A 24435-nucleotide genomic window follows, 5' to 3' on the forward strand; every position below is an offset into this window, starting at 1 on the left:
CCATTTATTCCTGGCTTTTTAAAACACAGGCAGCGCGTTGCCCCTTACTCCTCACTCCAGGACACCTTTTGCCTTTACTGGCATTAAAGATGAAGGAGGCTTGGGGCTGCAAAGTCTCTTCCAGAGAAGTCTCTTCCAGAGAAGTCTCTTGCAGACTTCCCAGTGAGACATGAGATTGAGCAGCTACCTGTTGCCATCTCACATCCCCAGCCACGCCGCACCTCAACAAGCCACAGTGCTGGAGGGACCAAAGAGTTTAGCAGCAAGAACCGCTTCTTCGCTCTGCATCCAGAGAAGCAAAACAGATGATGCTGATGCTGACATCCTCACCAAGCAAGAGATAAAGGCTGTGAAGGGCATCTGTCTGGCATGCTAAACCCTGGAACTCAGCTATGGTTGCTGTCAGGGTATCTAGGTTTAAGGCCGGAAAGTGTCCTTCAGGCATCCACCTTGGGACATCAGGCTGCAGACAGAGGCCATGAGTTGCATGAAGGAAATTAAAAAGCATGAGAAGCTTTCCTGAAGGCCAGAGAAGGTTTGGTTGGTGGCATACGGGAAAGGAATAATAATTAAGCTTTCTTTCTGTATTTCCAATGTTGTTTCTGTTTCTTCTTGTGGCAGAAAATCTGTTTTCCTTTGCCTAGACAGGTTCAGGGTGGGAATTAGTGAGTGATTTATACTGTGGGTTCAGGGTAATGGATGATGAACAACAGCTTGAGGCCGGACGCTGGAAGGTCGTGGGCACAAAAAGTATCGCTGCGTGTATTTTACACTCAGTTTATTCCCTGGTCTTTAGCAGTTACTGGATTTCCAGCGGAAACAAAGGTTAGTGTTATAGCCAAGCTCAGAATAAAATAAGAACAACCTGGGAAAATATAAATTGATGGAAAGCTGAAAGTAAAACACTGAAAATCATTGAGAAATCTTGTACTGACTTCAGTGCAATTTAATCAGTATCTACAGGGAAAAGCAGACAAATATATTCTTGGAATAATGTTCCCTGAGAAAACACTTACAGGATTTGGATAAGTCAAATTTGGAGAGAAATAAAGAGATTACTTTGAGTTAGTATAGAGCACATTTATGTCCTAATACACTGCTTCTATGTGAAATCTTGTTGTATTTAATGTTAAGATTAGGATCAGCGGAAAAATAGACTGGAGTACGGGTCAGCCTTCTTAATAAGATAAGGCTTTATCTGTAATCCCCAGGGAAAGAGACGGTGTAGGTCTGAGCTGCTGAATATGGTAATATCCATAAGAAAACTATTTTAGGAGGTACTTGAAAGGCGGCACACACATCTTCAAAGGATCTACAGATTCCTCTCGACTGGAATGAAATATTTAGGCAGTCTGGACAGCCATTTTCCTGATACTTGCTCATGAAAATAAACATAACCTTCTTTCTAATCAGGCTAGTAAGCCAAGCCTACCGCCCAGTGTGCCAGTGCGCGAGTCCCGCTGAGAATTTCAAGGGGCAAAAGAGACGAAAAGAAAAGAAACAGCAAAGAGAAAGAAGGGTGCCATAAGAGATTGCTGCCTGGGGCTGGGGAGGGCAGGTGGGCACTTGCTGAAGGAAGGAGCCCATGGGAAGCATCCGTGCAAGGAGAACAACTGACTGATGAATACCAGCTGTGTTTCTGCACAGGGTGGACAAGGGAGGATTCAGCCCATCGGGGGAACATCACAAGGGGCCCGCTGCTTACATCCATCCCTGCAGTTCCTGCCCATCCCCTGAAGATCTATTGAACTAACTCCGCTTTTGTTGTCCACAAGATAAAATAAGCTTCATCATTGGCTTCAAAGGCTGGTTTTGCCTGAATAAGGAGTAAGAACTGCAGGACTTGGCCTCTTTTGAAAGGCAGTTCGATGGGTAGAGGTTGGTGTGCTCTCCAAAATTGCTGTCAGTGTTGCTTCAGCTGCAGAGCAGCCTCCACAAAGAGGGCATCCCTTTACGGCGTGCCAGGGTACCAAGCCCGTGAAACACACTCCCAAACACGGCCCTTAGCAGACAGCTTTAGATGACTCCCTTCATTCAGCAGTGCAAAATACACTGTCCATGAGCAGAAAAGGGGTGTTCAGACAAGGTCATTGAACAGCCCACCCAAAAAACCCTCTAGATTTGGGGGCTGCTCTGTATTTTAAAAAACGTTTTGGGAAGAATTTAGCAAGAAACTGAATACCATCAGAAAGATTTTTTTCTTCCAAGTTGCCAGTGATACCTGGTCCTGGTTCCTTCCAGAAATAACCTTTACTAATAAGAAATTACTCATGTATTATTAAGTAATCTTCCAACTTGCAACATTGTTTCTTTTTTAATAATATCCGCAAAGGACATTAGGCAACGCTCACTGCAATTCACACTCAAATCAAGCCAAGTGAACTGTTTTAATAGAACTACAGCTTGTCATTCTTACTTCATTGTGTTTCTTCAATGAGATAAAATTAGATTAGGATTACACAAACCAGAACAAGAAAAACAGGGTTTATGTGTCAGTAACTGCATATAGAAGATGTATCTCACATGAATAAAAAGTATGCATGTCCAAAACAAATGCATAACCTATTCTCCCTCTAGTGGCCACTGCTTCTCCTCAAAAAAAAAAACCCTGGCATGGAGATAAATCATACCATGCTGGAAAAGAAAGAAAAGTGAAGAAGACCTGAAACTGCTTTTCATTTCAAATGTCTACTTTTCTGCTTAGCAATATCTCACTAACAGATCTAATGTTGCTGGTTAAAGGCAGCACACTGAGATCTTGCACGTCCTCCTGCGTGAGCTACAGGGAGAATCAGCTGTTTTAAAGCCACAGTTGAAATGATTTCGTTGGAGAGGGGCCAGCTGAATTACTGATCCAGCAAAAAAGCACAAAACCCATGCTTGTTCTGCCATATAATGATTACATTAAAAAGTCGCTGCTCTTTGCTAGATTTCAAAATAGAAGAAACACTAAGAAATGAATGCATTTTCGCTAAGTATTTCAATTGATACAGTTTCCCATATTTGATATGAGGTACAACCAGTATTTCAATTATTTAAAGTAATATCGCTTTCTTACTGGCAAAAAGTTGTGCGTATAAACACATAAAATACTAATGCAGTATTTCACCGATACTTGACTGCATTAAAAAACCTGATAGCATTTATGCTGGCTGCGAGAAGCATCATTGCTGCTATAATGATGATGGCATATTTAGAAAATTTACATGGGATATTGTTGTACACATACTTTCAGATGATAAGCATTGCCGGAGAGAATTTATGTTTCCCCTCCTTGCCTTGGGATAAATATGGTTATATTATTATTGGCAATAACAATTTATATTGCTATGTAAAATGGCTGGAGTATCAATTCAGTCAAGCCAGAAAGCCTGTGGTAGCAGATATGCTCCAGTGTAGCTCCTTCCATGCCAGGAATTAGCAGCTGAATGGGGAAGATAGGTAGAAGAGGACGGGGAAAAGAAGGGACAAGAGATGCACGTGGTCACACAAGAAGTCAATGAGCACCTAAGAACAGAGGTTTTATGAAGAGAGGTTTTATGAACCATATGCTCACAACCCAACACCTGAGTCACACGGACTTGATGGAAAAGGCACAGCCAGAGCTCGGTGTATGTCGTGTTAGAAAACCAAGGAACAGTCCCCTGCATCCCCCCATTTAATCCTTCCACTGCTTAAAAAGAAGCAAAAGACTAACAATATAGTGTCGTGCATGCGTTTTATCTCGTATAGCTGCCCAATCTGGCATGCCACAGAGAAATGGGCCCTGCCTCTAAACAATAGCCAACCTGCTCGTGTATGAAATTGAGTCTAGTAAATCCATAATATCCTAAAATTTAAGTTGGTGCAGTTTTAAGGTGTATTTACCATTCAAAACCTGAAACAAAACACCTCATAAGAGAGTATAGTCAGAAGATACGTTGCTAATCCCATATGGAAAAGCAGCAGTAATCAGTGTGTTCCTGCACACTAATAGCAAAGGAGAAGCAGCCCTGGACAGTGAAGGTTCTTGCAGGCTAAATATGATCACAATTTTCAGCCATTATATTTGTAATGTAGCCCTAAATGATCTGTCAGATAACAGAGTCCCAAAAGACGTCCCTTTGACTAAGGGTATCTTGCTTGGTCACTTCACCACGGACATCTTCCAGGTGTCCACCCCCCCCCCCCAAGTCACTGCAAGGTCAGCGTTCATCTCACTGCAGAAAGGCATCTTCCTAAAGGCAGGGCAGTAGGCAGGTACGGCAAGAAAGCACTTGCCATTAGAGAGAAGCAGCTGTATCCATTACACCTATTTCACAGGGCCGTAGGTTTTCCAGGGAACCATTTCACTTCTCACTTTCTCCCTGAATCTGTTTAGAGGAGGCCTCTAACACAGAGTTTTGGGGCTCTCTTTTGTTCTGCTTTGTCCTCTCTCAGAAGTTCCTATCTGATGAATGAGCTCTGGCTCTCTAATCTCCCCATTTTCACGTCCCATCGGCTGGAAAGGTCAAAACGACAGGCGCGTTTACCAAGGCTCCTTCCTTCAGAAGCCGGGTAATACCTTTCATAAGATTGTTTTTGCTTCTCTCAAGAGATATATTCACCAGGGGTTAGTGCACTTTTTTTCTTTGGAGATGATTGCTATCAGCACTGGAAGAGCTTCCCAAGATTGCTAAAAGGAAATGGCATATCACGGTATCTAATTTCCAAAGCGATGGTACAAAACAGCCTCTCCGCATGCGACCCCAGAGCAGCGCTCAGGAGCGCTGCATCACTTTCCGTCGTGGCAAGTTTTGAGTAGTATTATGAATTCAAACATTTCTCAAGAAGTGCTATCTGAATAATTAAGAACAAGATAGAGGTTTGCTGCTTTCAGGATGATTGCAATTGAAGACACATAAATGACAGTCCGGCTATCGGAAGACGAGCGAGCTTTCCAGGGCGATGAGCACCGTTAATGGCAAGGAGACATGCAGCCTACATCCTTATCCCCAATGTTGTTTCAGCTGGGCTATACTTTCCACTGAGCATTTATAAAAGATGTATGGAGTCATTTTAGAAGAGCCATACACACAAAGATTGCTTTTCTTGAAGATTAAAGAACAGAAGGACTAAAAGCAGGCTTGGACTTTCATTATAATCAGCCCTCTGCCTTGCAAGAAGTCTCCTGTATGAGTGCCCAGCAGAGCTCAAGGGCACTGAGATTTTCCTCTCTATTTCATGGGGCTTTTCCCTGCTTTTCCAGCCTAATGACAAGTTATCACTCAGAGTGAAAAATAGCTGTTGCTTTAAAAAAAAAAAAAAGTTCTCAACTTCTCTGAAGTCTTTCCTATAGTTCACTATATTCCTATTACATACATTTAAACAAACTATTCTGAAGGAGTGGTAAAAAACAAAGAAGCAGAATCATAAAACTGTACAAGATTTGATTACCCATACTAGAAACTGATGCTAATCCCTTGAAAGGCAGCAGGACAACATAAAGTGCCCTGTGCAGGACAAACCTTTAAGAAACTCTACCATTTTATGAAGGCACAAATATGAACCTTATATCTTTCCCGCTGAGCGAACACTAGAAAATATCGCACGCAAGAAACAAAAAATAAAAGCCCTCAGATTTAGGTAAAATCGTGACCGCTGCATCCCCACCCTTGGGACTTACCGAAGGTCTTGTCTTAATTCTGCTCACAGGCAAGCCTATCTAGAAAAGCCCCATCTTAATTTACAAGAAAGGTTCTTTCTTTGCCTTTTGCAGTAAAAATATGAGCATCCCTCTGCTTATTAACTAACAATAACACCTGACGGTCCCTGATCCTCGCAGAGGCGAGTCACCTTAGTTATACTCTCCTTACCTAAAAAGCAAACAGCACAAATACTTTACGCACGAGTATAATATCCCATTAAACTGTATTCTGCAGGGTAGAGGATGTTTTTCAGAGCTCTAGCGTGATGCTGTTGTTGGCTTAAGCTTTCCTAACGTTCCACATTTCTACAAAACCATTAGCGAAACGACCTTCCGAAATTTCCGCCAGCCTGTGCAGGCATTCATGTTTGCAAATGATAGAGATCTCGTGTCTGCGAAGCACAGGATTAATGCCGCCGCCCCGTATCCCTGTCATCAAGCTGGCATCCCTGTACTTTCATTACCATTTCCTGGCAACAAAGCGACGAGGCACTTTCATGAATGCTAACAATCCGTATTCATCCCGCCGGCAGACCTTTCCGGGGAGCCCTGCCGAAATGAATGAGTGGATCAGTGGTATCTGCTCCTGCAATATCAGACTCAAACACAAAGTATTTTTTTTTCTGCATGGGGAAAGCACTATTAATGTGATTCTTATCTAAAAATCACTTCTATTTTTCTTTCTAGGCATTTATTTTTGGAGTCCTACCATATTATTTCACCCCCAAATATAACAATCCCATTTCTGTTCATTTTGCGTAGAACACGCCTGATTTTATCAGGAGGTTTGGCTTTATCAGCTGAGCAGTTTGATGCTTGGGAGGTTTTTTTCCCAGTTTACAGGATCAACGTGTGGTAATGTGACAAATCTAATACTGGACATATAACAGATCTTTATTTTAAAAAGGAAAATAATTAGCATTTGCATTTTTAAGCAGAGAGATTGTTTCATTAACACCAAGACTAAAAGACAAAGAGCCATATCATGAGGATGTTAGGCTTTCTCCTGTTTGAGTGAGATTACTCTTGAGCCTTCTTAGCACTAAACTAAGGCAGAAATAACTAACGGCAGAAAAGCAGGACAGGGAGATGCTTCTTGTATCATGAACTCTTGTGAATGCTCAAGCAGAGAGGATTGCTCCCTCCAAGAGCAACTTCTCCTTGCTGTTCGAGCAGGCAAGGGGTGAGAAAGGCAATGCAGAAAGAGCGACTCTCAAAATATGTTTTCAAATAAAAAATATTTAACCTTCTTTTGCCCTTCTCCCCATAGGTAGCCGCTGTTTTGGAGGCTCTGAACTGAACCAAAATGGGAAGGGAAGGGAAGGGAAGGGAAGGGAAGGGAAGGGAAGGGAAGGGAAGGGAAGGGAAGGGAAGGGAAGGGAAGGGAAGGGAAGGGAAGGGAAGGGAAGGGAAGGGAAGGGAAGGGAAGGGAAGGGAAGGGAAGGGAAGGGAAGGGAAGGGAAGGGAAGGGAAGGGAAGGGAAGGGAAGGGAAGGGAAGGGAAGGGAAGGGAAGGGAAGGGAAGGGAAGGGAAGGGAAGGGAAGGGAAGGGAAGGGAAGGGAAGGGAAGGGAAGGGAAGGGAAGGGAAGGGAAGGGAAGGGAAGGGAAGGGAAGGGAAGGGACCCTCATACACCACTGTGATGCTACCCTGGGGGACTGCACGCCACACTCCTGCATCTCTGCTGTGCTGGGGACTTTGCTGTCCACCAGAAGCTTTTCTCAGCTGCACTTGTCATCTGAAATGGTACCTACTAGCAAGCATCGTTTTCAGTCTAGAAGAAACCTGGACTGGTTAAAAAAATCCAACCAAATAACCAAAAATAATTCTGCTGAATTAAGATTAGGACAGGTTTTGAAGTATGTGGAAAGAGAAAGGAAAAGACTGTTATCTCCTACTCTTGGTTACCAAGAACTTCCACCAGTATTCTGGTACCAGGAGGCTTCTCTCTTTCATTTCCATTATGTTGGTTATATTAGATTATGCAGGGTATCTGCAGTCCTCTGATGAACACCTCATTTGACTCTCACTCCTTACAACCTCCCTCCCCAGCCCTGGTGAGGCTGTAGTTAATGTTGTGGTGTTTAACAAATTAATGGACCCTTATGGGCTGCTCCTGCCTTCCCCAAGGGCTTGCTCCTGCCGAAATGCTGTCAGCTTCACAGCATGTGGATACAGAGAAGATATATTGCATGGTCTTATCATCAAGAAAAAACACTGCATTGACAAAGAATCAATACTCAAGTTCGTACTGATGCTGCCAATATTGTTAATACCTTAATGTCCTAAGGCAAAATTTGTTTGACTTGAAAAAGATCTGCGCGTACCCTGGAACAGTTAATTTTCTGTGCTTTTCCCTCTGGCAGCTGGCTCTGGTTTGAAGTCAGGGCAAAGAAACCTTTTGGATCATTAACATTGCTCTATGACCGTCTGCATAGCAAGTTTTTTCCCCCCAACGATTGTTTTCTTGGATAAAACTGTCCAGGCAGTGAGAAAGTGAGTAATGTGTTTCAATCACACTTAGCAGATCTAAAGGGCTAGCTGCCCCTTTCTGTAATATACGGCTCTAGCTGTGTTAGCCTAAAATGAGTTTAAGATGGATTCCCTGAAGAAATGGTTCATGGCACATAATCTGGCTGCTGAGCACTATTTCTTAGGGTGACAGCATCCCCAGCTGACTCGCTCAAAGGCTGTGGCTGTTGAACAAAGTCAGCACGGGGATGTTCCCTGTGTACAAGCAGATGTCCCACAAAAAAAATTAACATTTTTGAAGGACTCACTGAAGAAGGGAAATGCAACCCCTGACACAGGAGCTGTGACACAATCCATGGCTGTGGTCATTTGTACACATGTGTGGTCTCAGTACGCAGGGGCAAAGGTGACACCGTTACGGCCACGATGGACTGGGGAAAGTCACACAGGGTGCAGAGACATGAGCGCCGAGCACCAAGGAACAATATTCAGCCTCTCCTCATTGATAGAAGCAGTTAGGCTAAAGGACAGGCTACTCCCTCCCCAGGGTACGGATTTCTCCCTTCGAGTATCGCCTGAAATTGAGAGTTCAAAGTTTGCTGAAGTCCAAAGGGGCAATGACAGTCCTGAGCCTTCTTTGCTGCTTAGCTATAAAAAGCAGGCACGGATGCAGCATGATAAAGTCCAAATGCAACTGATTAGCTGACTCTCCCTCAGACATGGTTTGGATGCCGGTTCCTACTCCCAGTCCCCATTTTGAGAAGATTAGAGACAGATTTGCCAGAGCTGAGAAGCTTCAGGCTGTCCCTCACAGGGCTGCTTGCAGATCAGCAGCTGGTGCTTGGATGGAGACTGAGGCAGAGGGAGTCTTTACTGGGAACACCCAAATCCCGTATAGGAGAACGGGATCAGAAATAGGTTTGTACCTTTATTGGAGATTAATAATATCGCATAGGACAGACTATAGAAATTTCCTCTTTCATAGAAAATGCATTTTCAATAACCAAATTTTGATTCGTTGTTACTTGTGAATGGTTAACACTGCTTTATCCCTAATGCAGTGTTAGGAAGGACTAAATATTCACGGTGACCAATGGATTAGTTAAAACCTAGACGAAATAACCCAAACTCTAAAATATTTTGCAATCAGCAAACAGAAAGAGACTATACCTACTCTACATTGTTTAGCTGAGATTTTATATAATGTGGAAAAGGTAGTATTATATTTCTAACACTTTTGCAGAGTTGGGAGCGGGGAGTCGAGAAGGCGGCACTGTATTTTAAGGCAATGCTTTAAATGAATGCTTTAGGTGCATCTTCACTCACAAACTCCTATGAGCTGGCTCTGCCCTGCCGGTCCTACCCCATGCTCTGGGATGGAGGAGAGGTGGGGAGATCACTTTTCTCGTCTGCTTCACGGCTGCACTTCTCCATGCATTCTTAGATGTTTTCAATGCCTACCTGAATCAAGCAGGAGAGGGAAGAGCAGTGAAATGCTGCCATCCAAGTACCCGAGACCACCAGTGGTTTTGCAGAGGTCTGTGCTTTTGTCACCTTGATGTTATTGCTCCACGAGCTAGCTAAATTACTGTTAAGAGCAGAAATGTCTCCCTGTGCTGGAAATCACACCTTCGGCAGGGACGTAGACTTACCTTCGGATAGCAACCGCAAGATCACATTTTCACATTTATCTGAAAAACGACTAACCTCAAAGTAATGAAGTTGTATTGGTTGAATGGGATTATCCGGGAGAAACTATCACTTCACACAGAATTAAGGAGGCAGAAGGAGGAATATGGGGAGACTTCATAGTTCCTCTGTCTTGCAAGAGAACAAAATACCTTCTTTAATAAAACTGTTTGGTGCTTGAAAATGTTCAAGTGTTTTATCCATATTTTGAAGAACAAAAACCTTTTATAAAAAATTGATAGTGTAAAAATTGATTTGTAAAAATACTCTTAAATGAAAGGTTTTTTGTCACTACTAGTTTTCTCTTGAAAAATTATGACCAACTGTTTGTGAAATAATTGCCTTTCAGGCTGAAAACAGGAAATTTTTATTTGATTTAGGATGTTGACTGCTTAATGTTGTATAGCCTTACTTTGTAACCAGAAGTGCGGTGGAAAGGATTGTCTTAATCCACCTGCACACTTAATTTTAAGCCAGCAGATTCATACGTTCATGTATTCAAGCACCTGTTCTCATTTCACTCTTTGGAGGTGGGAAATTTATTCATTCGGAGGTAAGATCTCATCTCACAGAGCTGAGATTTATTTTTACATTACTGAAGGCAAGATGGTGTAAATCATAGTTGAAATGGAGTCTTTTAGAAAGCCAACATGTGCAGAGCTGCTCCGCATGGAATTCTGATGGAGAGGAGATTGAATACGCGTTTGATGTTGCTCTTGACCTACGCTATTTGTTGATGTAGGGGGGGTTTTTAAGGGGGTGGCACAGGAGAACCCTAACACTTGGAAGGGGCTCTGCCACACGGAGGCTAAATGAGAAATAGGCACTGAAAGGCTCTCTGACTCCCAGCACGGCTGCAAACATAAGGCAGCACAACACACGCAGTCTTTTCCACAGCCAGCCAAGCTTTGGGAGCACTAAAAGAATTTATAGCCAGCTCGAGTCTACCAGATAAGGTAAATTTACAGCCAACTCAAGTACCAGAGATGGTATGACTTACCATCAGCTCCCCAGTGTCTGCTGTGACTGAAAACTAAATGATTTAAATCAATAAATGTTTGAAGGAATAAGACAATCAAAATAATTCACGAGCTTTATTAGTATCCATACGGGGAACTGGCAGAGCTTCAACACAAGCCCAGGCAGAACTTGTTAGAGGGGCTTACTACTGCTGTTTGCCCAAACTGCAGTAATTATTAACCATCAGACTAGTAATAAACAAGCTTATTTATGGCTTCATAGCTTGATGCTGGCATGGGTCTTAGCAATTTCAAGGCTGAGCTGGCTTGAGAAAAAAGCGTTTGGAAATCTAAGAGCTGCTTTATAGGATCTTATTGTTCACGAAGCCCCACACTTGATGCTGACGGCAAGCTGCCAGTAAGCGCTGTGGAAGCCCTCAGCTGGGCAGGCCTCCCTCCTCAGGTGGGATTGATGTAACCAACTCTCTGCTCTTGAGGTCCTCCTTCCGGGCAAACCTGTCTCTGTCTCCCTGTCAATCTGTGTTTTCATGGGCAGGTTTGCCCTTCCATCCAGGACATCCTCTATTGCCTCCCCATTTGGGGAGGGGGTTCCTCAGCTCCACAGTGGTGCCACCAGCTATCTGAGACCACCATGCCCACCCACCGCCCTGGCTTCCAGCCCAGCAACGCTGCTTAAGGCGGGCTGAGCTTCCTGCTCACTTCTGCCACGGTTTATCTGGGCTGTTGCAAACATCACCTCTAGCCCCCTATTTCCCAGCTGCTTGAAGCTCACAGATATGTTCCCAGCACCCGTCTCCACCTTCAGCAGTCCTTCAGGTGTCCGTAGATCGCATCAGGGCCCCTAGCCCATCCCTCCCAGGTGTCCGGCTGCCCCTCTGCTTCCATCTCCCTGTTGACAGACAGTGATGCCTTCTCCAGCTGTTTTACCAAACGCTGTTGGCTTCACGGATCACCCAGGCTTGTTCCTCTAGCAGGTCCTGCTCTGCAGCCAGTTCCTAGTTTACCATCTCTGCTCTGGACAGAGCTTCATGCCCTGCGAGAGCCCGTTCCTCTTGCACCCAGTGCCCCTGCGAGCACGCTGCACGGAGCACTGCTCCGCTGCTTTTCCCGGCTTCGCAGCCAGGACACCCCCAGTGCGCTGGGAACTCTTGCACCGGGGAAACGCTGCAAGAGCTGCAGCTAAACCAGGTTTGTGTTGATGTGGGTGAAGATGTTCACAACGGGGAACCGGCAGTTTCTGAGATTTAAAAAGTGATGGAACCAACCAGGCAATTTCATACAACTAAGCAGGCAAGTCTTGATTTCATTACACTGCCATGGTTCACATGGATTAGGACTGAAAAGTATTCAATTTCAAACGCTCAATGGAAGTCACATCACTTACACTACATTAGTATGCCGATTCCAGTAAAACTGAAAAAATAAGCCAGACTGAAAGAACAAGGGAAGGAATGCAGGTATTCTTGCACAATGATAAAATAAACCAGCGCGCTGCTATTCTTCCCAGCGAAGAGTTCCAGCGTGGGCAGATGGCGGTGCCACCAATTAATACTAATAAAAGAACGACCCCAGCAGCCTGAACTAATTTGGAACCACCTGTATGAAATTAAAAGCACTGCCCACATTTCATCTTTTTCAGTATATTACCACACCCAAACTAATTGGGAATCATCGTAATGATAAATATAGCAAATAGGAGGAGTTCTCTGTTAAGGGCAGTGTTCGGCATATTTGCAATTTCAGATGATCTCCTGCCCCAGGGGACTGAAGTAGCAGCGTAAGGTGAGACGCAAGCGTCAGTGACAGCAACTGGTCTGAGAGGGAAAAGGCCCTCCCATGAAGGACAGGCCAGTCTAGCAGCAGAACACGACCACAGAGCAAACCAAACTCAGGGTCTGCTAAGGGTTTGGCACGTTCTCTGGGGCGCAGACCCTTCCTTTCTGGGGTCTGGGTTTTTTTGGGGGGGCAGGGAGGTGAGCTGTTACTGCCTTCCAAAAGCCCCGATGTTAACTGAAACTTTTAGGTATTAATAGAGCAGTGACAGTTGCTGTCATCTGGTGAGCCCTATGTATAATAAATTAAGAATAATAAATGTCAGAGGAATGTGTGGAGAGTTTTTTTTGTTTTAGATCGAGCAGTAATACCTTCAAGCATCTTTTTAAAGATTATGAAACAGCCCTATTAAAGGAGCTGCAGTACATTTTTTCCCTTCCGCATGGTGTTTTTGTTTGCCTCCCTCCCTCCCACCGGGTGTTTTATTGTCCCCCAAAGGGGGTCACCTGGGTCCTCTTCCCGAGTGGTTACAGTTAATTCAGGTGGTTCAAATGATGTTTATCCCACACATTTGTCAATGCTCAATTTCTCCTGCCATCACATTGTCCCTTCGCTCTGCTTTGTTAGTTTGAAGAGATCCTGTATCCTGAGCCTGCGAACAATGATCTGTAAATCACTGCAGCCTCCTCACCTCCTTCTGGCAATTTACCCGAGTGGGTGGCAGTCAGTGCAACTGCCCAGCAACCGCCCGTTTATCAGACGCAATTCCTTCTCTTTTGCACCTTCCCATTGAATATAGATCCCCAAGTTATTCACCCTTCAAAGAACCTTTCCTGTCTTAGAAGTGGGGTTTCATGCACGTTGACTTGGCAAGTGCTCACAGCACCACCGCCACACATTTGTACTTGCTAGGGAATTTCCGTATTTCCTGGCATTTTCTTTGTCCATGTTCCAAGGGTTAGTGATGTGTTGTATTATCACACTCCTGGACACAGCAGAACACATCAGTCAAAGGGTAGAACTAAAATACTGAAGACCAATCCAGCCATATCACAAAGCATTCACGCTTGTGCTTCTTTCTAGCATGTGGATTTTGATTACGCACGCACATGAGATGAAAAATATTTCTATACTGATAAATTAGAGTAACTTTACTCATCCCACACTCTTCATGCAGGAAGATAACTGTGAAAAGTGTGAGGCATCGTTACGTATATTTGGACCTGGTCAAAGCTGTGAGGATTGCACGATGTTGTGAAGCTTCCACTATATGCAGCTCTTGGGTATTGTCCTGTTTCAGTTCAGAGAATTGCATTGAATTTAGAAAAGGAAGACAAAGGAAAAAAAACTCGATTTTTATTACAGGTTTCGTAACAAACAGCAATAACAATGAAATGCTAGGTTTCCTTGACCTGGGGCAAAGGGCAGGAAGGGGGAAGAACAGTGGCTGCAAAGATATTTTCAAGAACCCCGTGCTCTTCACTTTGTTTCTCCAACGCTGTTTGACGATCTCTAATGAAGCAGCTACCTGGAAAAGTATGTTTCTAGCCCATTATATTGGCGATGAATTATAATTGCTTACTAAGTTGCTACAGGCATTCTTGCTAAGAAACTTGAAATAATTTTTAAAATACTTTAAGCTTTCAGGGACTTTTAAACAAAGGACAGGTTTAGTGAATGTGAGAGCACTGTACCTCTCTGTTTGGGGATTAAGAAAACAAAAGTAATCCAAATAAACCTGGGGACGGGGGGAAGCCAACCTGAGGAATGAATGTCACTTCTATTGAACTGGCAGGCAGACTGTGAAATCCCACCAGAGGAGCAGGAAAGACACAGCTTTTCTGCTTTACTGCATTCAAATTCTGCAAGAATAAATCAACTGTGCTTAAAGCGACTCTGAGCAAGTACGAGTGTGGCGTACTGCACTGGAAGAATTACAGAAGCCATAAATTCTTCCTTACTTTGTGTCAGGTTGAGGTTTTTTGTGTGTTTGTTTTCTTTAGAGTGTCTTCTCTATGAACAGCTTAAGGCCTTTATTTTAAAAATCATTTATAATATGTCAATATTTTTTATTCTATGAGACAAATTCTTTTAGCTATGTTGATTCAATAACCAGTAGTTTTGAATGCTGTTACTAAGTTACGAAGTTACGTGGACTATACTGTTGATAAACGCGTAAAATAGCACAGTCGGCCTTTCTGAAAAATAGTGCTTTAATGTATTGTTTGGGCTTGGATTTCAAAGTTATGCTTTATCTTAACACCTATTTCTAAGACAATAAGCAAAGAAAAATAAGAAGGACCCTAAAATTTGACCGGAGCTGCTGCCTATCATCGTTTGAATTTATGGCACATACACATTGCATACAGCGTCATACTGGCACACCATTTCCCATGCCACACAATGCTATAAACAACTGAAGAACACACTGTTCTCTTCCATCAGTAAATAACGTCTCGATCAACAGTTGTTTTTTTTTTTTAATTTTATATTGAACTCACTTTAATCCATGTTGCTCTTCATAGGCTTCCTAAACACCAGATTTTCTTTTTACTCAAGCAAACTCTAGAATCTGGAAGCAATGTCGGGTTTTTTTCCTGAAACGTAACTGAACTAACAACCCTCTCCCTAATATTCCCATCTCTTTACAAAAAGATGACCTGCCCAAACACAATTTATAGTTTAAGCAAAGACTATCTTATTGATTATATTTTTCCCCCTACAGAACTTCTTCATGATACGCAACCAGGTAAAACCTTTGCAACTTAAAACTGTTTCTGAGAAAGACTGCATTATTATTCATAGAAATGAAGGTATGCAGCCTGCAAAATTATTCCAAAAATTCAAAGGCTGCAACCTCAATCTCTGCTCTGTTTATTTACCCTGAGCTACCACTACCGCAGGGATTTTCAAAGTACCTTCAAGAAATTACATGCTCGGATACTTTGCCTTTTCAATATCGAAACGAAAAACAAATGCCAGCTAACGAATGTCTGCAGGCATTTTTAAGTTACTGCTTCTCTTCGTTCTCCGTGAGCTGCTGTCTCGGGTGTCAGCCGTGAAGGCACAAACCCCACCGCCAGCTTTATGCTCAAGGCACAAGGCAGCGCCAACACCCGGGGCACGAAATCCCCATTTCGGTCAGTTTCCAGCCTCGCTGATTTCCACAGAGCCCCGACTACGACCCCCTCTCACCCCGGCGCCGATCCGAAGCCAGACCGAGCTCCCCGAGGCGTTTCTGCGGGCTCCGCCAAGCCGCGGAGCGGGCACGACCCCTCCCCCGCACGGGCAGGGGCGCCCGGCGGGACCCGCGGAGGCAGCTGGGGCGCCGGGCCCTTGGGCCGCCGCGGGGCCAGGCCTGCCCTACAGGCCCGGGAACGAACAACCCATACAGTCTGCTCACCCACGTTACTGGGAACGGCCTGCCCGTCGAAGGGCTTTACGACCCGTTTCCCCGTTTATCTCGGTGCGAGCACACACCGGCCGCCGCGGCGGCGCCGGAGGCTCCCCACCAACATGGCGCCAGCAGAGCAACCCCCGCGCGGGGCGGTGGCTGCCACTGCGCAGGCGCCGTTAGGCATCGGCGCTCGGCACATCGATTGCTGCGGGAGCGGCTCTGCCGCCTGCGCCGCGCGGCGGGGCGGGGCGGGGCGGGACGCGCCGGCCGCCATCTCGGTGGGAGAAGGTGAGGTGAGGTGCGGCGGCGTGGGGCCCGAGGCCCGGGCGGGAGGAGAGGAGGGATGGTGGGCTGCCTCGGGGCTGCCTCCCGGGAGCGCCTGTCCCGCCGTCCTTGGGACCCGCCCGCGCGGGGAGGGTAGGAGCGGGGCGGGCGTGCGGCCTGCGGGAGGGCGGGCAGCCCCCGGGGCCCGTCCCAGCTCCCGCGGCGCGGGGAGCGGCGCAGGCTGCGCTGCCGGGGGCCGGGGTGTTGCCGGCGCTGGCAGCTCTCCTCCCCGGGGGCTCGGGCCGCTGACGGCTGCCGCGTGTGCTCTACCCGCAGGCAGGTGTGCAGCCGCCCCGAGGATGGACATCAGGCCGAACCACACCATCTACATCAACAACATCAATGACAAGATAAAGAAAGAAGGTATGGGAGTCTGTGGCTCGCCGTTAGAAAGCGGAGGCCGTCGCACCGGGCTGGCTTCCGCGCCTGGTCGTACGCTGTCGCGCAGCGCTGGGCGCTGTGGCAGGGCCGTGGCTTCGGGGGCTGCCGCGGCTCCCTGAGGCGCCCCACGGCTGGTGGATGGTGGTCGTGGGCCGAGCTCTCAGCCAAGCGCTGCTTGCGGGGAAGCGGCAGCTAAAGTCAACAAACAGACTGCAAACTTCAGTCTTTTGTAAGCCGGGGTCCTTGTTTCTAAGGAAGCTTCTGATTGCCTCTCTACTCTAGTTCTGTAGCTAATCACATACATTAAGTTTGCTCGTCAGCAGATAACTAACGATAGCAGTAAGCAGAATATCCGATGGATGCTGAGAGGCATGTTGGCACACATTTTGGTGGTCAGCAGTCCCCTCACTGAAATGTGGGAGCACCTGTGTGCTCCTCACTTGTTTTGGCACCATGTAAAAGCGGTGAGCGTGGCACGAGCTAACCTGCTTTGTATCATCCTGTTAGAGACGCTGCCGTGCAGTTACTGCAGCCCTCTCTAGAGACTGATCTTAGAATGGTTGGGGTTGGAAGGGACCTTAACGATCCTCTAGTTCCAACCCCCGTGCCACGGGCAGAGACACCTTCCACTAGACCAGGTTGCTCTGAGCCCCATCCATCCTGGCTTCGTGCTGAGGAATTTCAGCTCCTTGCAGTGTGCTAAAAAAAACCCCACAATCTCTTGCCCTTATCTGGCTGTGTGTTCAGTGTCTGCCTAGAACCATCCACTTACTACTCATGCTTAGCTTGTAATCTAAAGTGATCAAGGTAATTTATTTGTTATTGTTTGTGAACTGAGTGCCTGGATCAGAGGAGCACTACTTAAATGTTTCTTCAGGGTGTCTCAGAGAGAGATCTGAAAGTGGAAGCAGCTTTGCCGAGAAATTATTTATTAGCTTGTCAAGATGGTTCTACTGAATAAATTTAACTTGGGGCTTTGTTTGTAGCATGTTAAGTGCCCTATAAACTAGTAAGTATCCATTATGAAATTGCATGGTTATAATTTTTAAAGGTAGGATTTCAAATTACCTGTAAAGTTTACAAGTGATTTATCTTTTTTAATACAGTTTTTGAAGCTATTTTTAAGGAAAGTGTTTTGATAAGAAAACTTTAAAAAAAAATACAGTGCTGTGGTTGGTCAAGAGCAGCTGGAGAAAGTGACAGTGGGCTGGTATTACCAAGTCTTAACAGCAATAAACAAGAGGCAGTGCTCTTATGTTGCTGAAATGTTACAAATGTAAGATTTGTGAGTTAGAATAATCATGCAATACAGAGGATTTATTTAGCTTGACTGGATAAGAGTAAGGTTTAATTTGGCATGTAGTCAGGTGATTGTAAATAATGACAATAAATCCATTGCAGTTGTAAGGTACACTGTGATCATACAAAAATAGACTCGGATCCAGAATGTGAAAAAATATTTCATGTGCGTGAGAGAATTGATTAAACAGTTACAAACAAAATTTCCATATTAAATTAGCCTTTAAGTTGTTACTATTTTGCCGCGTTCTTCTTTTAAGCCATACCTCTTTACTGTTGCGTGTTACAGCATGGATTTTCTGATTAGTATTTGGCTTTCATACATCATACTTGAATGTGTGAGAGTGTGTGTATATGTATGCATATGAAGAACTGTATATACTTATCCTTGTGTAACTTTTACTCTCATAGAATGGTAGAATGGATTTTTCACTAGCTGAATACTTGAGGTGTGAAACCAAGCGTTATACACCAACTTAGAAATACTGGGCAAGTAAACTTGTACTCGTGCAACACTTTTGACTAAACTCATGTAACATATCACTGTTTGAGCTAAAGCTGGCAAAAAGCATTGTCCCTGAAGGACAGCAAACTCTGCAGAAGTGGACATTTGCGTGTAGCCTCTTATAATCTATTTTTTCATGTTGTCAACAGAACTGAAGAGGTCCTTGTATGCATTATTCTCACAGTTTGGTCATGTGGTCGACATTGTGGCTTTAAAGACTATGAAGATGAGAGGACAGGCTTTTGTTATATTTAAAGAACTTGGGTCATCTACCAATGCTTTGAGACAACTACAAGGCTTCCCGTTCTATGGGAAACCAATGGTAAGTTATTCTATTAGCTTTTTAAAGGGAAAAAAAACCAACCTGCCATGGTACGATACAGTGTTTTGGTACTTGCACCTTGTGAATGAGCTATCACGTGTACTTATAATTGTACTGTTATTCCGTTCCATCATGTCTTGATGTATTTATGCAATCTAGAGGGATGCCGAAGAGACTGTAGGTAAAACACACGTTGAACTTAGCATTTACATTTCCTGAGTGATGGCTTTTTGTTTTTCTATGCTGGATTAAAGTTTTCAAGATCTTAAATACTTCCATTTTACTCATCACGTCTTCTGTTGAACCGACTAAATTCATTCTGTAATGTTATTGAAATTAGGTGCTTTCAGTTAATTTATCTAGAGTAACCTTAATTACTATTATATTCGTAATAAATAGCTAGAATATGATGCTTCCTTTTTGAGGTAACAGTGAGTAGGGTGAAGATTTCTGCAGCTTACTTTGCAGAAATCAACAGATGTGACCAGTGATTTATTCTGTAAATCAATGGCCAGTTCTGCTTGTGCACGCATCAGGTCACCAAACCAAATAACTGAATTTCAGTATAACTTCAGTGAAGCAAATGCACTGCTGGTTGGTAGAACGTCATTTAATAGTGTACTCTATAATGTGCAGAATAACACAACAATTGACACGTTGTCGCCTGCTTGGATAATTAGGCATCTCTTAATTCTGCGACTATTTGTGAGGCGTAAGGATACATGCAAATGGCCTGCTTGACTTCAGCGATGGATGGATATATTAATACTGGCTTTCAGCTCACAGCTTTGAGCATTAAGGAGAGCACAGACAGTTGTGTTTCTGAGCAATGAGCTTTTTTCAGTAACACTTTCAGATTCGCTAATGAACTCCTTCACGAGGAATTGTGCAAGCTCAGTTCTGTCATTTACCCTTAAAGAGTTTTGTGCTCAGTAAAACTCACTAGGAAGTAAAAAGATTAAGCTTAATAGTAAAAAGAAAGCTTCATAAGCTTTCAGGTGTACTTCCCTCTTTAATATTGCCTGCAGCATGCATACTCTACCTAAGCACTAAACAAAAGCGTTAAAAAAAATATATCTTCACCTGCTGTGTAATTTTGTATCGAGGTAGTCTCTGAGAGTAAAAGCGATAGGAGTGTGTGCATGTATAATGTTGCACACCTGTATACTCGTAGCTGAATGTGCTCGCCTCCCTGCCTAGTGCATCCAGCAGCCTTTGTCAGAAAACCAGCACCGTTGTGCTGCTGACACAATTTATGCAATCTGCTCTGGATTAAGGCAGGTACTTGCCTTTCTGTTTAAGAATGCTGAGTTTTGCTGAACTCAGTTTTCTGCAGAGGTTTGAGAAATCACTGTAAAATTTTAAATCCCCTTAAAATGGGGTTAAAAAATCCTCTCAGGTTTTTTAATAGAAGCTAGTGCCAATTTTGTCAAATGTCCTTGTATCGCTTTGTGCGTCTGTGACCTTGACAGATGTTAAAAAGATGCTGTTAGGTGAATAGAGTTCCAATTTCAATGAGTTACAATTAGTAATTTCCATCCTAGGTGTTTAAAAGAGTTCTGTAGTTGTGCTCAGAATTAATTATGAGGATTAGATACTCCGTAAGCATACCTACAGTTTATAACAATATTTTTAATATAAGAAGTTCCTGCAAAAGATGTGTAAATGCACAGTAGAACACAGTTAATGAAAGTGGTGCAAAATGTTCAGTATTATTAACTGAAAAATGTACTGATGTTTTTCCTTTTAAAAAGCGTATTCAGTATGCAAAAACAGACTCTGATATCATCTCTAAAATGCGTGGTACTTTTGCCGATAAGGAGAAGAGGAAGGAAAAGAAGAAGGCCAAATCTCTGGAGCAGTCAGCAAATGCAGCAAATAAAAAGGTTATCCAGGTAAGCTGCTTCTCTGTTTAAAAAAGAAAAAACAAACACAAAAGCTATTTTAATTTTTTTTTTTTTTTATTAGGCTTAAGTATTGTCTTTTGGTACTTCTCAGTTCCCTCAATTGTGGTCTGTTGATAGCTAGTGCTCTTGAGTACTCACTAGAAGTTGAAGGAGAGGGGGCTGATTACATAGTCCTTGCTGTTCCTTCCCCCCCCCACACCTCCTTTGCTATTACCAGATGAAAACAAAGATGCAGGACAAAGGTACAATAAACCAAAGTGGAAACTAACCTCTTTTTAAAAAAGAAAAAAGGAGGGCTACGTGCTTATCTTTAAGGCCAGCTTCCAGTGCTCAACCAGCTTTTCCCTTTGGCGTTTTAATGCCCTATTTGCTCTGTAAGCACTGAAGAATGGTAAATGGGAACAAGATCATTGATTTACAGGTAGATGGAAAAGGAGTTGGCTTGGAATATATCTCCACTAAGGGTTGGCCTGGCCTAAACTAACAACATTTAGTAATTTATGCGCTGAAGTATAGCAGAAAACATCAAGGCATGGATTTTGAATGTTGTGTTATTTAACTACACTTCCTGCTAAGGCACAAACTGGTATCAAGGAGAGACAAGACTGTTCACAGAAAGCAACATTTTCTAGGTAGAATATTCAGATTTCTTAGGATTTATTTAAAAATCGATCATTATATACAAATATCTTAGGAAGAAATAATTGCTACTAGCTATAATGGTAATAGCTTTAGTTATCCTTGCTAAACTGGAGTCCTCGGTGGAAACACCTATTTTTCTCCTATTGGGTATGTCCTGTCTAGGCCTTCATTTTCAAAACTACTTCCTTCCTGTCTATTAAAACAAATTTTATAATGTGGAGAAATAGTGATGTGCAGTATCTGCTGACTTGGCTGTTAGTCGGATCAGATACTACTGATGTTTTTTCTTTGATTGCCTGGTTTTGGAGTTCAGCGAAATTCACATGCTTTATGTTTCCCGTTGGGATGTATCTCATAACCAAAAAGTGTTCCTTGGATTGTAGCTTAAGAAAAGCTTAACATACTTCTTGAGTTGTACAGAAACATGGTGATGTGTGCTTACGTATTTCTAACAGAACACCTTTGTAAAATTATTTTGTACTTATTTACTAGGGAGCAACACCAAATTCAGCCAGTGCCCCAGGGACTGCAGCACAGAATCAGCAGGTAATGCTTTTTTTTTTTTTTTTTGGTGACTAAAAGCACTAATGATTAAAATTATTCTCTATGAATAACAGTTTGTTACACATGGAAACTTGAGGATATATTTTACAGCTTCCTTTTTGTTCTTTGAGACATTTGTCTAACAGCTAAATCACAGTAAAACAAATGCCGCTTTTAGTATATCTGGTTGACATAAATTCCCTTTAACTTATTTTGTTCTAGTAGTAGAAAAGGAGAAGGAAGACTACACAGGGTGCCAGAATATCTGCCTCACAGCTTCCTTTCAGGAGTTTGGGGGTCTTCTGCTCACTTTTTTCTTTTTTCTTACAAGTGTCTTATTTTCCAAAGGATTTTTGTGGAGATGTAGCAACAACTCCCTAAGCTTCACTCATCTTGTCTGCTCAGTGACCTTCTAAATGATTCATGTGTGTTAGAAGTGGAGGTACTGAAGAGCCAGGATTTGCAGGAGAGCAAATACTGTAGAAGAGTATCTTTGCCTGCCCTGCATCTCCTTCTTGAGTACGATCATTGAGAATTGCATACATAACCCACAGGGGAGAATGTCTTGCTCCCAGCCTGGGTTTTCTTTCAGGTGTTATTTGTAACAAGGCACAATAGTGTACGTGAGTTTGCATCCAAGCACAACACTGAGTGTCTAGGTATTTGTTTGAACTTCAGAAGTTTGTTTTCTAATGGCACTGCCTGGAATATTTCCATCGGCTGAAGGAAATTGTTCTGCTGAGGCATTAACTTACTTGGCACCATTATTAGGACGTTTGAAGTCGTGGTGTCCAGTTTCTTTTTATTTTTGTAATCTCCTTGATGACTTGGGGAGATTCCAGCCTTTCAGTCCAGTGTTAGCAAACTGACTACTCAGCCCTGTGTCTGGTGGGTTGCGACAAATTCATATTAGCAGGCAAATCTCTTAAAGACTCTAAAGCTTTAAATCTAATGGGGTTTCTAATTAACAAAATTGAATAGAGCACTGTAGTAAAACCATGTGGGTTTTGTGGGTTTCAGTTGCCCAAAGATACTCAGTATTTTGGTACTACTGCAGAAACGGGGTATTTATCTCGGCCTCCCAGTGCTCTTCCGGAAGGCTGCGAGTCTTTTATGGGTTCTTCCGCTGCCGTACAGGTGTCTGGGGCAGCGCTGCAGCCAGTGCTTGGGCACTTGGGTCCCACCCCACCAGTGCTGAGAGTGCTGCAGTATCAGCTGTTGAGCTGTCAAGCTTCAACATGACATCTAAGGCAATATGTTACTGTGATTTTCGTGGAAATAAGAGCCTCTCCAAATCAATATGTCCGTGTAAGAGAACCAAGGGGCACTGTCTCTATATTGCATGAAGGTATACTGAAGTCCCGCTAGCAGTGTTATGAGCAAAACTAAGGATATGTGAGTCTGGGTTCAAATAATCTTGCAGACAGATGCAGAGGAACAGATAGCTGTGTATAATCTTCTGAGCTTTGATCTTCTGTTGTTGCAGGTGCCTGATAACCCACCAAACTATATCCTTTTCCTTAATAACTTGCCTGAGGAAACAAATGAGATGATGCTGTCCATGTTATTCAATCAGTAAGTTTTGAGTAGAAAGGCCTTCTCCTTTGAATTCTTCTGTTACCTGCTTTTTCTCGGTTGGCAAGCTGACTTTTTAGAAATATGAGTTTCTTCTGGAGGTATTTCAGTTCTTTGTCGTACTGCCAAGATTACAGATGTCAGTTCTGATGACTTGGTGCAGAAAGCAAATCCGATTTTTTCGTAGCTGGTCTTGATTGTGTAAGTTATCTACTATCAGTCTGCACCGGATTTAAGCGGGTGACTGTAATATTAAAGACTTTACACGAGCAGGAGCAATTTTAAAAGTAGCTTAAGTTGCTTCCGTATGTGCACAAGACTGATTAAATTGCTTCCACGTAATGATTCTTAACTGAGGCATGGTTCTAAGGACTGGATATGTAAAACCTCTCGATTTAAATCTTTCATTAGTAGGAACTATTATACTAGTAGATGCTTATGATAAGGTCTTATGGCTACTGAGGAGAGATGTATTATGAAACTAGGAAATATTATCTGACTCTTTCACCTTATTTTAAAGGTTTCCTGGATTCAAAGAAGTACGCTTAGTGCCTGGGCGCCATGACATTGCGTTTGTGGAGTTTGAAAATGAGAATCAAGCAGGAGCTGCTCGAGATGCTCTCCAAGGATTCAAGATTACTCCATCTCATGCCATGAAAATCACTTACGCGAAGAAATAACCGGATGCTCCTACAAAGGACTTCTGTGGATAGTTGTTTTTTTAATACGGTGATACTTTTGATCAGTTAGCATGTTTGCTGTTCTCTGCAGAAAACTCAAGACTTGCGTAAAATTGCCACAACGGCCAGGACAGGCGTAGGATTTCCGTGGATCTACTGGGTAGTAAATGTTTGTGTTGAAATACTAATTTTTATAAAATAAATGCAGTTTATGCTGTTTTCAAGCCATGTTTTTCCTCGAATCTGTCTTATTCTCAATCTGTTAGGCTCGCAGGGCTTATTC

The 24435-nt window shown here is 43.4% G+C and overlaps 1 protein-coding gene across 4 annotated transcripts; it reads left to right on the top strand.

The window, feature by feature from the left end:
• The first annotated feature begins 16136 nt into the window (after positions 1 to 16136).
• SNRPB2 (small nuclear ribonucleoprotein polypeptide B2) lies at positions 16137 to 24380 on the top strand. 4 transcript variants are annotated; one of them, XM_087775950.1, is made up of 7 exons: positions 16137 to 16262; positions 16575 to 16661; positions 18633 to 18805; positions 20560 to 20700; positions 21847 to 21900; positions 23384 to 23472; positions 23993 to 24380. In XM_087775950.1, the coding sequence occupies exons 2-7, from the start codon at positions 16598 to 16600 to the stop codon at positions 24150 to 24152; spliced, it is 681 nt and encodes a 226-aa protein (XP_087632076.1). In that variant the 5' UTR covers positions 16137 to 16262; positions 16575 to 16597; the 3' UTR covers positions 24153 to 24380. The 4 variants fall into 4 exon arrangements, with proteins under 4 accessions (XP_087632076.1, XP_087632078.1, XP_087632077.1 ...); XM_087775952.1 differs by having other exon boundaries at positions 16225 to 16267; XM_087775951.1 differs by lacking the exon at positions 16137 to 16262 and adding an exon at positions 16269 to 16391.
• Positions 24381 to 24435: the final 55 nt, after the last annotated feature.

The sequence above is a fragment of the Nipponia nippon genome, unplaced genomic scaffold (genome assembly GCF_047370975.1).
Source record: "Nipponia nippon isolate SJK-2023a ecotype South Korea unplaced genomic scaffold, ASM4737097v1 scaffold_4, whole genome shotgun sequence".
Taxonomy (NCBI): domain Eukaryota; kingdom Metazoa; phylum Chordata; class Aves; order Pelecaniformes; family Threskiornithidae; genus Nipponia; species Nipponia nippon.